The sequence below is a fragment of the Oncorhynchus clarkii genome, chromosome 12 (assembly GCF_045791955.1).
Source record: "Oncorhynchus clarkii lewisi isolate Uvic-CL-2024 chromosome 12, UVic_Ocla_1.0, whole genome shotgun sequence".
In the NCBI taxonomy this organism is placed as follows: Eukaryota; Metazoa; Chordata; class Actinopteri; order Salmoniformes; family Salmonidae; genus Oncorhynchus; species Oncorhynchus clarkii.
In genome coordinates, this window is record NC_092158.1 from 646,666 (window position 1) to 661,891 (window position 15,226).

Here is a 15,226-nt window from a genome sequence, read left to right on the forward strand (position 1 = left end):
GTGATGATGTTGTTTGTCAGCAAGGTGATGTGATGATGTTGTTTGTCAGCAAGGTGATGTGATGATGTTTGTCAGCAAGGCAATGTGATGTTGTTGTTTCTCAGCAAGGTGATGTGATGATGTTGTTTCTCAGCAAGGTGATGTGTTGTTGTTTCTCAGCAAGGTGATGTGATGATGTTTGTCAGCAAGGTGATGCGATTTTGTTGTTTGTCAGCAAGGTGATGTGATGATGTTGTTTCTCAGCAAGGTGGTGTGATGTTGTTTGTCAGCAAGGTGATGTTGTTGTTTGTCAGCAAGGTGATGTGATGATGTTTGTCAGCAAGGTGATGTGATGATGTTTGTCAGCAAGGCAATGTGATGTTGTTGTTTGTCAGCAAGGTGATGTGATGATGTTTGTCAGCAAGGTGATGTGATGATGTTTGTCAGCAAGGTGATGTGATGTTGTTTGTCAGCAAGGCAATGTGATGTTGTTGTTTGTCAGCAAGGTGATGTGATGATGTTTGTCAGCAAGGCAATGTGATGTTGTTGTTTGTCAGCAAGGTGATGTGATGATGTTGTTTCTCAGCAAGGTGATGTAATGTTGTTTGTCAGCAATGTGATGTTGTTGTTTGTCCGCAAGGTGATGTGATGATGTTTGTCAGCAAGGTGATGTGATGTTGTTTGTCAGCAAGGCAATGTGATGTTGTTGTTTGTCAGCAAGGTGATGTGATGATGTTTGTCAGCAAGGTGATGTGATGTTGTTGTTTGTCAGCAAGGTGATGCGATTTTGTTGTTTGTCAGCAAGGTGATGTTGTTGTTTGTCAGCAAGGTGATGTGATGATGTTTGTCAGCAAGGTGATGTGATGATGTTTGTCAGCAAGGCAATGTGATGTTGTTTGTCAGCAAGGTGATGTGATGATGTTTGTCAGCAAGGTGATGTGATGTTGTTTGTCAGCAAGGTAATGTGATGTTGTTGTTTGTCAGCAAGGTGATGTGATGATGTTTGTCAGCAAGGCAATGTGATGTTGTTGTTTGTCAGCAAGGTGATGTGATGATGTTGTTTGTCAGCAAGGTGATGTGATGATGTTGTTTGTCAGCAAGGCAATGTGATGTTGTTGTTTGTCAGCAAGGTGATGTGATGATGATGTTTGTCAGCAAGGTGATGTGATGTTGTTGTTTGTCAGCAAGGTGGTGTTGTTGTTTGTCAGCAAGGTGATGTGATGATGTTTGTCAGCAAGGTGATGTGATGATGTTTGTCAGCAAGGCAATGTGATGTTGTTGTTTGTCAGCAAGGTGATGTGATGATGTTGTTTGTCAGCAAGGTGATGTGATGATGTTGTTTGTTGATTTTTGCTCACCGTTCTTGTGATCATTTTGACCCCACGGGGTGAGATCTTGCGTGGAGCCCCAGATCGAGGGAGATTAACAGTGGTCTTGTATGTCTTCCATTTCCTAATAATTGCTCCCTCCCACAGTTGATTTCTTCAAACCAAGCTGCTTACCTATTGCAGATTCAGTCTTCCCAGCCTGGTGCAGGTCTATAATTTTGTTTCTGGTGTCCTTTGACAGCTCTTTGGTGTTGGCCATAGTGGAGTTTGGAGTGTGACTGTTTGAGGTTGTGGACACTTGTCTTATATACTGATAAGAAGTTCAAACTGGTGCCATTAATACAGGTAACGAGTGGAGGACAGAGGAGCCTCTTAAAGAAGTTGTTACAGGTCTGTGAGAGCCAGAAATCTTGCTTGTTTGTAGGTGATCAAATACTTATTTTCCACCATAATTTGCAAATAAATTCATAAAAAATCCTACAATGTGATATTCTGGATTTTTTTTCTCATTTTGTCTGTCATAGTTGAAGTGTACCTATGATGAAAATTACAGGCCTCTCTCCTCTTTTTAAGTGGGAGAACTTGCACAATTGGTGGCTGACTAAATACTTTTTTGCCCCACTGTATGTACCAAGATGTATTTATTTTAACCGGGTTGCGCAATAAAGTTGGGTACTTATTTCCATTGTGTCTCATATGTTTTGATTATACTGTTCAATCTGCAGCCAGCTTTGACATTATTTTAAAAGTGGTGATGGTTTGTATGGCTTTGAGTTGATGTGGTAGTTTGTTCCACTCAACAGCACCGGTATATGACAAGGTCTTCTTACCAGATAGACTATTGTAGTTCATACAGTGAATATTACAGTATCTGCCTCTGGTATTATGCTGTTGGACATATCTAACAAATTAATAATAGTTGGGTAGTTACCTGGGGGCCTGTTGTTTGTAAGCAAGGTGATGCGATTTTGTTGTTTGTCAGCAAGGTGATGTGATGATGTTGTTTGTCAGCAAGGTGATGTGATTATGTTGTTTGTCAGCAAGGTGATGTGATGATGTTTGTCAGCAAGGTGATGTGTTGTTGTTTCTCAGCAAGGTGATGTGTTGTTGTTTCTCAGCAAGGTGATGTGTTGTTGTTTCTCAGCAAGGTGATGTGATGATGTTGTTTGTCAGCAAGGTGATGTGATGATGTTGTTTGTCAGCAAGGTGATGTGTTGTTGTTTCTCAGCAAGGTGATGTGATGATGTTGTTTCTCAGCAAGGTGATTTGATGAAGTTGTTTCTCTGCAAGGTGATGTGATGATGTTTGTCAGCAAGGTGATGTGATGATGTTGTTTGTCAGCAAGGTGATGTGTTGTTGTTTCTCAGCAAGGTGATGTGATGATGTTGTTTCTCAGCAAGGTGATGTGTTGTTGTTTCTCAGCAAGGTGATGTGATGATGTTTGTCAGCAAGGTGATGCGATTTTGTTGTTTGTCAGCAAGGTGATGTGATGTTGTTTCTCAGCAAGGTGATGTGATGATGTTTGTCAGCAAGGCAATGTGATGTTGTTGTTTGTCAGCAAGGTGATGTGATGATGTTTGTCAGCAAGGCAATGTGATGTTGTTGTTTGTCAGCAAGGTGATGCGATTTTGTTGTTTGTCAGCAAGGTGATGTGATGATGTTGTTTCTCAGCAAGGTGGTGTGATGTTGTTTGTCAGCAAGGTGATGTTGTTGTTTGTCAGCAAGGTGATGTGATGTTGTTTGTCAGCAAGGTGATGTGATGATGTTTGTCAGCAAGGCAATGTGATGTTGTTTGTCAGCAAGGTGATGTGATGATGTTTGTCAGCAAGGTGATGTGATGATGTTTGTCAGCAAGGCAATGTGATGTTGTTTGTCAGCAAGGTGATGTGATGATGTTTGTCAGCAAGGTGATGTGATGATGTTTGTCAGCAAGGTGATGTGATGTTGTTTGTCAGCAAGGCAATGTGATGTTGTTGTTTGTCAGCAAGGTGATGTGATGATGTTTGTCAGCAAGGCAATGTGATGTTGTTGTTTGTCAGCAAGGTGATGTGATGATGTTTGTCAGCAAGGTGATGTGATGATGTTTGTCAGCAAGGTGATGTGATGATGTTTGTCAGCAAGGCAATGTGATGTTGTTTGTCAGCAAGGTGATGTGATGTTTGTCAGCAAGGTGATGTGATGATGTTTGTCAGCAAGGTGATGTGATGTTGTTTGTCAGCAAGGCAATGTGATGTTGTTGTTTGTCAGCAAGGTGATGTGATGATGTTTGTCAGCAAGGCAATGTGATGTTGTTGTTTGTCAGCAAGGTGATGTGATGATGTTGTTTCTCAGCAAGGTGATGTAATGTTGTTTGTCAGCAAAGTGATGTTGTTGTTTGTCAGCAAGGTGATGTGATGATGTTTGTCAGCAAGGTGATGTGATGTTGTTTGTCAGCAAGGCAATGTGATGTTGTTGTTTGTCAGCAAGGTGATGTGATGATGTTTGTCAGCAAGGCAATGTGATGTTGTTGTTTGTCAGCAAGGTGATGCGATTTTGTTGTTTGTCAGCAAGGTGATGTGATGATGTTGTTTCTCAGCAAGGTGGTGTGATGTTGTTTGTCAGCAAGGTGATGTGATGATGTTTGTCAGCAAGGTGATGTGATGATGTTTGTCAGCAAGGCAATGTGATGTTGTTGTTTGTCAGCAAGGTGATGTGATGATGTTTGTCAGCAAGGTGATGTGATGATGTTTGTCAGCAAGGTGATGTGATGTTGTTTGTCAGCAAGGCAATGTGATGTTGTTGTTTGTCAGCAAGGTGATGTGATGATGTTTGTCAGCAAGGCAATGTGATGTTGTTGTTTGTCAGCAAGGTGATGTGATGATATTGTTTCTCAGCAAGGTGATGTAATGTTGTTTGTCAGCAATGTGATGTTGTTGTTTGTCAGCAAGGTGATGTGATGATGTTTGTCAGCAAGGTGATGTGATGTTGTTTGTCAGCAAGGCAATGTGATGTTGTTGTTTGTCAGCAAGGTGATGTGATGATGATGTTTGTCAGCAAGGTGATGTGATGTTGTTGTTTGTCAGCAAGGTGATGTGATGATGTTGTTTGTCAGCAAGGTGATGTGATGATGTTTGTCAGCAAGGTGTTGTGATGATGTTTGTCAGCAAGGTGATGTGATGATGATGTTTGTCAGCAAGGTGATGTGATGATGTTGTTTGTCAGCAAGGCGATGTGATGTTGTTGTTTGTCAGCAAGGTGATGTGATGATGTTGTTTGTCAGCAAGGTGATGTGATGATGTTTGTCAGCAAGGTGATGTGATGATTTTGTTTGTCAGCAAGGTGATGTGATGATGTTATTTGTCAGCAAGGTGATGTGATGATGTTTGTCAGCAAGGTGATGTGATGATGTTTGTCAGCAAGGTGATGTGATGATGTTTGTCAGCAAGGCAATGTGATGTTGTTGTTTGTCAGCAAGGTGATGTGATGTTGTTGTTTGTCAGCAAGGTGATGTGATGATGTTGTTTGTCAGCAAGGTGATGTGATGATGTTTGTCAGCAAGGTGATGTGATGATGTTGTTTGTCAGCAAGGTGATGTGATGATGTTTGTCAGCAAGGTGATGTGATGATGTTTGTCAGCAAGGTGATGTGATGTTGTTGTTTGTCAGCAAGGTGATGTGATGATGTTTGTCAGCAAGGTGATGTGATGATGTTTGTCAGCAAGGTGATGTGATGATGTTGTTTGTCAGCAAGGTGATTTGATGATGTTTGTCAGCAAGGTGATGTGATGATGATGTTTGTCAGCAAGGTGATGTGATGATGTTTGTCAGCAAGGCAATGTGATGTTGTTGTTTGTCAGCAAGGTGATGTGATGATGTTGTTTGTCAGCAAGGTGATGTGATGATGTTGTTTGTCAGCAAGGTGATGTGATGATGTTGTTTGTCAGCAAGGTGATGTGATGATGTTTGTCAGCAAGGTGATGTGATGATGTTTGTCAGCAAGGCAATGTGATGTTGTTGTTTGTCAGCAAGGTGATGTGATGATGTTTGTCAGCAAGGTGATGTGATGATGTTTGTCAGCAAGGTGATGTGATGATGTTTGTCAGCAAGGCAATGTGATGTTGTTGTTTGTCAGCAAGGTGATGTGATGATGTTTGTCAGCAAAGCAATGTGATGTTGTTGTTTGTCAGCAAGGTGATGTAATGTTGTTGTTTGTCAGCAAGGTGATGTGATGATGTTTGTCAGCAAGGCAATGTGATGTTGTTGTTTGTCAGCAAGGTGATGTGATGATGTCGTTTGTCTGCAAGGTGATGTGATGTTTGTCAGCAAGGTGATGTGATGATGATGATTGTCAGCAAGGTGATGTGATGATGATGTTTGTCAACAAGGTTATGTGATTTTGTTTCTCAGTAAGGTTATGCAATGTTGTTTGTCAGCAAGGTGATGTTGTTTATTGTTGTTGTTTGTTTGTCAGCAAGGTGATGTGTTTCCACCCCTGGTCTGACGTCACACTGCCTCTCATGACGCTTCCTGACATCATCAAAGTAATTGACAAGTGGGCAGAACTGATGGTGGATCTAGGCTCCACCTACCCCTGGGTCCAGGTAAGGTCTGGTCTACAAAGTGACTGAGTAGGAGTGCTGGTCTAGGATCAGGTCCCCCAGTCCATATCATCTTATTCATTACGATTAAAAGGGAGAACGGATCAGAGATCAGCACTCCTACTTTGATACATCTGTCTCCAGGTGTTAATCCTGTTATTCCCTTTATGACTTTCTCACCCTGGGAAGCACGAGGGCAGAGGAGGGTTGCTGTCAACATAGAGAAGGCCTTTAGCCAGGAGATTCACAGACCATCGGATGTTACATCCAATTGATTAGTCGTACACATTTTGCAGATGTTATCGCAGGTGAAATGCTTATGTTTCTATCCTCAAGGGGGCAGGATAGCTAACAATACAAAACAATACACACACATATCAGAACGAGTCCGGCATAACATACATACATGCTGTACATGCATGTATATATTTGTGTGTATAGACAGTATATGAATAGAAAAGGCATGTACAGCAGTTATATAGGAGGGGTTAGGGTTAGACGGTAAAGACAGTAGTTATAAAGGATGGTGTGTATAGACAGTATAGACAGTAGTTATATAGGATGGTGTGTATAGACAATAGTTATATAGGATGGTGTGTATAGACAGTAGTTATAATAGGATGGTGTGTATAGACAGTAGTTATTTATAGGATGGGTTAGGGTTAGACAGTATAGACAGTAGTTATATAGGACGATGTGTATAGACAGTAGTTATATAGGATGGTGTGTATAGACAGTATAGACAGTAGTTATATAGGATGGTGTGTATAGACAGTATAGACAGTAGTTATATAGGATGGTGTGTATAGACAGTAGTTATAATAGGATGGTGTGTATAGACAGTAGTTATATAAGATGGTGTGTATAGACAGTAGTTATATAGGATGGTGTGTATAGACAGTATAGACAGTAGTTATATAGGATGGTGTGTATAGACAGTATAGACCGTAGTTATATAGGAGGGTGTGTATAGACAGTAGATATATAGGATGGTGTTATAGACAGTATAGACCATAGTTATATAGGAGGGTGTATTTAGACAGTAGTTATATAGGATGGTGTGTATAGAGAGTAGTTATACAGGATGGTGTGTATAGACAGTAGTTATATATGATGGTGTGTATAGATAATATGGACAGTAGATATATAGAATGGTGTGTATAGACAATAGTTATATAGGATGGTGTGTAGACAGTATGGACAGTAATTATTCAGGATGGTGTGTATAGACAGTAGTTATATAGGATGGTGTGCATAGACAGTAGTTTAATTGGATGGTGTGTATAGACAGTAGTTATAAATGATGGTGTGTATAGACAGTAGTTATATAGGATGGTGTGTATAGGCAGTAGTTATATAGGACGGTGTGTATAGACAGTAGTTATATAGGATGATGTGTATAGACAGTAGTTATATAGGATGGTGTGTATAGACAGTATAGAAAGTAGTTATATAGGATGGTGTGTATAGACAGTAGTTATAAAGGATGGTGTGTATAGACAGTAGTTATATAGGATGGTGTGTATAGACAATAGTTATATAGGATGGTGTGTATAGGCAGTAGTTATATAGGATGGTGTGTATAGACAGTAGTTATATAGGATGGTGTGTATAGACATAGACAGTAGTTATATAGGATGGTGTGTATAGAGAGTAGTTATTCTTGATGGTGTGTATAGACAGTAGGTATACAGGATGGTGTGTATAGACAGTAGTTATTTAGGATGGTGTGTATAGACAGTAGTTATACAGGATGGTGTGTATAGACAGTAGTTATACAGGATGGTGTGTATAGACAGTAGTTATATAGGATGATGTGCACAGACAGTATGGACAGTAGTTATACAGGATGGTGTGTATAGACAGTATTATAACACACCATCCTATATAACTACTGTCCACAGTGTATCCTGACCCCTCCTGTCTCAGCCTCCAGTATTTATAGTAGTTATATGGGATGGTGTATACTGGATGGTGTGTATAGACAGTATAGACAGTTGTTATATAGGATGGTGTGTAGACAGTAATTATATAGGGTGGTGTGTTTGTAGAGACAGTAGTTGTAGAGGATGGTGTATATAGACAGTAGTTATTTATGATGGTGTGTATAGACAGTGTTATCTAGGATGGTGTGTATAGACAGTAGTTATATAGGATGGTGTAAATAGACAGTATAGACAGTAGTTATATAGTATGGTTTGTAGAGACAGTAGTTGTAGAGGATGGTGTGTATAGACAGTTATTTAGGATGGTGTGCATATACAGTATGGACAGTAGTTATAATGGGATGGTGTGTATAGACAGTAGTTATAAAGGATAGTGTGTATAGACAGTAGTTATATAGCATGGTGTTTATAGACAGTAGTTATATAGGATGATGTGTATAGACAGTATAGAAAGTAGTTATATAGGATAGTGTGTATAGACTGTAGTTATAAAGGATGGTGTGTATAGACAGTAGTTATATAGGATGGTGTGTATAGGCAGTAGTTATATAGGATGGTGTGTATAGGCAGTAGTTATATAGGATGGTGTGTATAGACAGTAGTTATATAGGATGGTGTGTATAGACAGTAGTTATATAGGATGGTGTGTATAGACAGTAGTTATATAGGACGGTGTGTATAGACAGTAGTTATTCTTGATGGTGTGTATAGACAGTAGGTATACAGGATGGTGTGTATAGACAGTAGTTATATAGGATGGTGTGTATAGACAGTAGTTATACAGGATGGTGTGTATAGACAGTAGTTATACAGGATGGTGTGTATAGACAGTAGTTAAATAGGATGATGTGCACAGACAGTATGGAAAGTAGTTATACAGGATGGTGTGTATAGACAGTAGTTATTTAGGATGGTGTGTATAGACAGTATTTATATAGGATGGTGTGTATAGACAGTAGTTATAATAGGATGGTGTGTATAGACAGTAGTTATATAGGATGGTGTGTATAGACAGTAGTTATATAGGATGGTGTTCATAGACAGTATGGATAGTAGTTATACAGGATGGTGTGTATAGACAGTAGTTATATAGGATGGTGTGTATAGACAATAGTTATAATAGGGTGGTGTGTATAGACAGTAGTTATATAGGATGGTGTGTATAGACAGTAGTTATATAGGATGGTGTGTATATACAGTATAGACAGTAGTTATACTGGATGGTGTGTATAGACAGTATAGACAGTAGTTATATAGGATGGTGTGTATAGACAGTAGTTATATAGGATGGTGTGTATATACAGTATAGACAGTAGTTATACTGGATGGTGTGTATAGACAGTATAGACAGTAGTTATATAGGATGGTGTGTATAGACAGTAGTTATATAGGATGGTGTGTATAGACAGTATAGACAGTAGTTATATACGATGGTGTGTATAGACAGTATAGACATTAGTTATATAGGATGGTGTGGTGTGTAGACATTAGTTATATAGGGTGGTTTGTATAGACAGTATAGACAGTAGTTATATAGGATGGTTTGTATACACAGCATAGACAGTAGTTATATAGGGTGGTGTGTATAGACAGTAGGTATATAGGATGGTGTGTAGACAGTAGTTATATAGGATTGTTTGTATAGACAGTCGTTATATAGGATGGTGTGTATAGACAGTAGTTGTATAGGATGGTGTGTATAGACAGTATAGACAGTAGTTATATAGGGTGGTGTGTATAGACAGTAGTTATATAGGGTGGTGTGTATAGACAGTAGTTATATAGGATGGTGTGTAGACAGTAGTTATATAGGATGGTTTGTATAGACAGTATAGACAGTAGTTATATAGGATGGTTTGTATACACAGTATAGACAGTAGTTATATATCATGGTGTGTAGACAGTAGTTATATAGGATTGTTTGTATAGACAGTAGTTATATAGGGTGGTGTGTATAGACAGTAGTTATATAGGGTGGTGTGTATAGACAGTAGTTATATAGGATGGTGTGTATAGACAGTAGTTATATGGGATGGTGTGTATAGACAGTATAGACAGTAGTTATATAGGATGGTGTGTATAGACAGTAGTTATATAGGATGGTGTGTATAGACAGTATAGACAGTAGTTATATAGGATGGTGTGTATAGACAGTAGTTATATAGGATGGTGTGTATACACAGCAGTTATATAGGATGGTGTGTAGACATTAGTTATATAGGATGGTGTGTATATACAGTATAGACAGTAGTTATATAGGATGGTGTGTAGACAGTAGTTATAATAGGATGGTTTGTATAGACAGTATAGACAGTAGGTATATAGGATGGTGTGTATAGACGGTATAGACAGTAGTTATATAGGATGGTGTGTATAACAGTAGTTATATAGGATGGTGTGTATAGACAGTAGTTATATAGGATGGTGTGTATAACAGTAGTTATATAGGATGGTGTGTATAGACAGTATAGACAGTAGGTATATAGGATGGTGTGTATAGACAGTATAGACAGTAGTTATATAGGGTGGTGTGTGTAGACAGTAGTTATATAGGGTGGTGTCTGTAGACAGTAGTTATAAAGGATGGTGTGTATAGACAGTAGTTATATAGGATGGTGTGTATATACAGCTCTTATCCAGAGCGACTTACATAATCAGTTATGGGCAAGGGCTCAAGGGCTCATCAACATATGTTTTTATTAGTCAGCTCAGGGATTCGAACCAGCGACCTTTCAATTACTGGCCCAACGCTTTTAAACACTTGGCCTCGTCTTCTGCTTGGCTACCTTCCGCCACCAACTGAACTGGAGTGTGAACCTCGTTCATCTTTCAGTCACCCACATAGGTATATGCTCCTAAAAACCATTGTATATTATTGGGTGATTGGTCAAATTGACCTGCATGTTACGCGCCTGCTTATAAGTGATATACAGGCTCTATTATTTTTAGTTAAGGTACCTTTTTTTCATGTAGTTTACTACTACTATCACCCTCTGCGGACGGACAGGGGACGTCTTTAACCTCCTGTCTTCTATCACCCTCTGCGGACGGACAGGGGAAGTCTTTAACCTCCTGTCTTCTATCACCCTCTGCGAACGGACAGGGGAAGTCTTTAACCTCCTGTCTTCTATCACCCTCTGCGAACGGACAGGGGAAGTCTTTAACCTCCTGTCTTCTATCACCCTCTGCGGACGGACAGGGGAAGTCTTTAACCTCCTGTCTTCTATCACCCTCTGCGGACGGACAGGGGAAGTCTTTAACCTCCCTCCAACAGGATGCTTCCTCACCGGGTGTGTGTGTAGTTGGTGGGGTCAGGGTGTGTGTGTAGTTGGTGGGGTCAGGGTGTGTGTGTAGTTGGTGGCGTCAGGGTGTTTGTGTAGTTGGTGGGGTCAGGGTGTGTGTGTAGTTGGTGGGGTCAGGGTGTGTGTGTAGTTGGTGTGGTCAGGGTGTGTGTGTAGTTTGTGGGGTCAGGGTGTGTGTGTAGTTGGTGGGGTCAGGGTGTGTGTGTAGTTGGTGGGGTCAGGGTGTGTGTGTAGTTGGTGGCGTCAGGGTGTGTGTGTCTAGTTGGTGAGGTCAGGGTGTGTGTGTAGTTGGGTGTGTGTGTAGTTGGTGGGGTCAGGGTGTGTGTGTAGTTGGTGGCGTCAGGGTGTGTGTGTAGTTGGTGGGGTCAGGGTTTGTGTGTAGTTGGTGGGGTCAGGGTGTGCGTGTAGTTGGTGTGGTCAGGGTGTGTGTGTAGTTGGTGGGGTAAGGGTGTGTGTGTAGTTGGTGGCGTCAGGGTGTGTGTGTAGTTGGTGGCGTCAGGGTGTGTGTGTGTAGTTGGTGGGGTCAGGATGTGTGTGTAGTTGGGTGTGTGTGTAGTTGGTGGGGTCAGGGTGTGTGTGTAGTTGGTGGGGTCAGGGTGTGTGTGTAGTTGGTGTGTGGTGGGGGAATCCTTGTGTCTTTTCAGGGACTCTGAAATGTAATCACAATCCTATGTTCATACCTGGCTTTAACCATGATTAGATTACCATACTAGACTAAGACCTATCTTTAACTGTGTTAGATTACCATACTAGACTAAGACCTATCTTTAACTGTGTTAGATTACCATACTAGACTAAGACCTATCTTTAACTGTGTTAGATTACCATACTAGACTAAGACCTGTCTTTAACTGTGTTAGATTACCATACTAGACTAAGACCTGTCTTTAACTGTGTTTCAGATCTTTGAGAATAAAGGAGCCATGATGGGCTGTTCCAACCCCCATCCTCACTGCCAGGTAAGTCAGCCTGTTCCAACCCCCATCCTCACTGCCAGGTAAGCCAGCCTGTTCCAACCTCTATCCTCACTGCCAGGTAAGCCAGCCTGTTCCAACCCCCATCCTCACTGCCAGGTAAGACAGCCTGTTCCAACCCCCATCCTCACTGCCAGGTAAGTCAGCCTGTTCCAACCCCCATCCTCACTGCCAGGTAAGTCAGCCTGTTCCAACCCCCATCCTCACTGCCAGGTAAATCAGCCTGTTCCAAACCCCATCCTCACTGTCAGGTAAGTCAGCCTGTTCCAACCCCCATCCTCACTGTCAGGTAAGTCAGCCTGTTCCAACCCCCATCCTCACTGCCAGGTAAGCCAGCCTGTTCCAACCCCCATCCTCACTGCCAGGTAAGCCAGCCTGTTCCAACCCCCATCCTCACTGTCAGGTAAGTCAGCCTGTTCCAACCTCTATTCTCACTGCCAGGTAAGTCAGCCTGTTCCATCCTCTGGTACCCACTCCTGAAAGAGAGGCAGACCGGTCCAGTATATTACCCTCCAGCAGTCTGTAATAATGGTCATATTGTTGGACCGTACACTACTGTAATACAGCCTGCTACATTAGCTTGTAAGTGTGTGTGTTTTTGTTTTTATCAAGGGGGGCCAGATGCTCGCTGGCTTCCCTTGCATTCAATGCTATGGGAGGCAACAATGTCATACTCTTTATGACCAGACATGATCAGATAGATCAGATAGGCCTACACAGACAGAGAAAGAGGGGTACTGTTTTGCTCACTAGGATGCTTTCTCTGGTGAGATACACTACATCTGTGACTAGTTTCAGGAAATTAGATATATGTTGCATGTCACTACTTCACAGGAAAGGCATTTCTACTTATTTATTTTTTTTGCAAAATGTTTTTTTGGGGCAGAAGTGCCTTCTGGAACATGTGAACTTTGCCTTAATAACAAACTTGTATGCAGTCTGTAAATACAAATAAAATGGTTAAATTACATGCCTAGTTGGTCTAAACACAGAAAAAGTAAGGAATCTTCCCGCTAGCCATGATTGGCTGAGATAATGGCTGGGCTGGACATTCCGAGAGTTCGGATTGGTCTGCCATGTAGCATACTTTTGCCTATAACATGAGCTGCTCAGTATGTGCTGCTCACAGAACGGGACCGCCGAGTGCTGAAGCGCGTAAAAAATGTCTGTCCTCGGTTGCAACACTCACTACTGAGTTCCAAACTGCCTCTGGAGCAACGTCAGCATAATAACTGTTAGTTGGAAGCTTCATGAAATGGGTTTCCATGGCTGAGCAGCCATGGAGCAGCCATTTTAGGCACACAAGCCTAAAATCACCATGTACAATGCCAAGCGTTAGCTGGAGTGGTGTAAAGTTCTCCGCCATTGGACTCTGGTGCAGTGGAAACATGTTCTCTGGAGTGATGAGTCACGCTTCACCATCTGGCAGTCTGACAGACTAATCTGGGTTTGGCAGATGCCAGGAGAACGCTACCTGCCCCAATGCATAGTGCCCACTGTAAAGTTTGGTGTAAGAGGAATGATGGTTTTGGGCTGTTTGATGTTTCGGGCCCCTTAGTTCCAGTGAAGGGAGATCTTAACGCTACAGCATACAATGACATTCTAGATGATTCTGTGCTTCCAACTTTGTGGCAACAGTTTGGGGAATACCCTTTCCTGTTTCAGCATGACAATGCCTCCGTGCACAAAGCGAGGTCCATATAGAAATAGTTTATTGATATCAGTGTGGAAGAACTTGACTGGCCTGCACAGAGCCCTGATCTCAACCCCATCAAACACCTTTCAGATGAATTGGAACGCCGACTCCGAGCCAGGCCTAATCGCCCAACATCAGTGCCCTACCTCACTAATACTCTTGTGGCTGAATGGAAGCAAGTCCCCTCAGCAATGTCCCAACATCTAGTGGAAGCCTTCCCAGAAGAGTGGAGGCTGTTATAGCAGCAATGTTCCATTATCTAGTGGAAAGCCTTCCCAGAAGAGTGGAGGCTGTTATAGCAGCAAAGGGGGGACCAACTCCATATTAATGCCCATGATTTTGGAACGAGATGTTCGACGAGCAGGTGTCCACATGCTTTTGGATATGTAGTATACATTCAGCCTCTTGTGAATTGAAGGAAAATGATGAAACACAGAGAGACGAAGAATACATTTTTTCTTGGTAAATGTTTTGCCTTGCTTCCCTTGGCATCCATGAATACACGCCAATGCAAAGCTGTGCTTACTTCCAGATGTTTGTTGGACACTTTACTCTGGTCTCCAGCTCGTAAAACAAGTCCTTGATTATTCCAACTGTTATTAGATGTTCATTGTGTGTAAAAACAGGTCAGTAAAAGCACTTTATTGAGCGTCCTAAATTGAGCTGCTCAGCTGACAGTTTTAAATGTAAAATGATACGCCTTGACTTTTTTTTTCTAAAACACCATTTTTTTTTGTATCTTTGTTGGCTCTCTGGACTGTAAAGGCACTTTGAAGACTGTTACCCAACCAGCATCTCTCCCTCTCTCTCTCTCGCTCCCTCCCTGTCCCCCTCAACTCCCCTGTCTCCTTCTCTGTGTGTGATGGTTTTATAGCATCAAGGACTGTTCAGCCTCTCTGGATGAGCTCAGGATTTGACTAGTTTCTCTGTGGCCAGGGACATTTAATATGGAAACGGAGCAGACTGGGCTGTACCAAAGTACAAAGAGAAGTGGATTAGTCCGTCGTCTAGTGAAGATATCTTTATAAGTTGTGTAAGGAGCTCTCATTAAAGAACATTCCTCTGATGAAGACATCAGAAAACTATGCAGTTTACTGGCATGCTATCTATCACTAGTATTACAGCGAGATGGACAAAGAGAACAGAGAGGGAGTAGAGTGATGTAGTAAGTAACTATCTCCCAGAAGGCTAGTTCCAGCTCTCCTTATCGGAGGCCATGGGTCCTGAGAAGGCTAGTTCCAGCTCTCCTTATCGGAGGCCATGGGTCCTGAGAAGGCTAGTTCCAGCTCTCCTTATCGGGAAGACATGGTCCTGAGAAGGCTCGTTCCAGCTCTCCTTATCGGAGGACATGGGCCCTGAGAAGGCTAGTTCCAGCTCTCCTTATCGGAGGACATGGGCCCTGAGAAGGCTAGTTCCAGCTCCTCT

At 41.7% G+C, this 15,226-nt stretch overlaps 1 protein-coding gene across 1 annotated transcript in view; it reads left to right on the plus strand.

Annotated features, from left to right (window-relative positions):
- Positions 1 to 15,226, plus strand: part of LOC139421801 (galactose-1-phosphate uridylyltransferase) — a 77,218-nt gene that overhangs the window by 24,240 nt on the left and 37,752 nt on the right. Inside the window, exons 4-5 of the mRNA XM_071172920.1 lie at positions 5,757 to 5,886; positions 12,034 to 12,090. Of these exons, the coding sequence (XP_071029021.1) occupies positions 5,757 to 5,886; positions 12,034 to 12,090 (187 nt within the window). The remainder of the gene's footprint in view (positions 1 to 5,756; positions 5,887 to 12,033; positions 12,091 to 15,226) is intronic.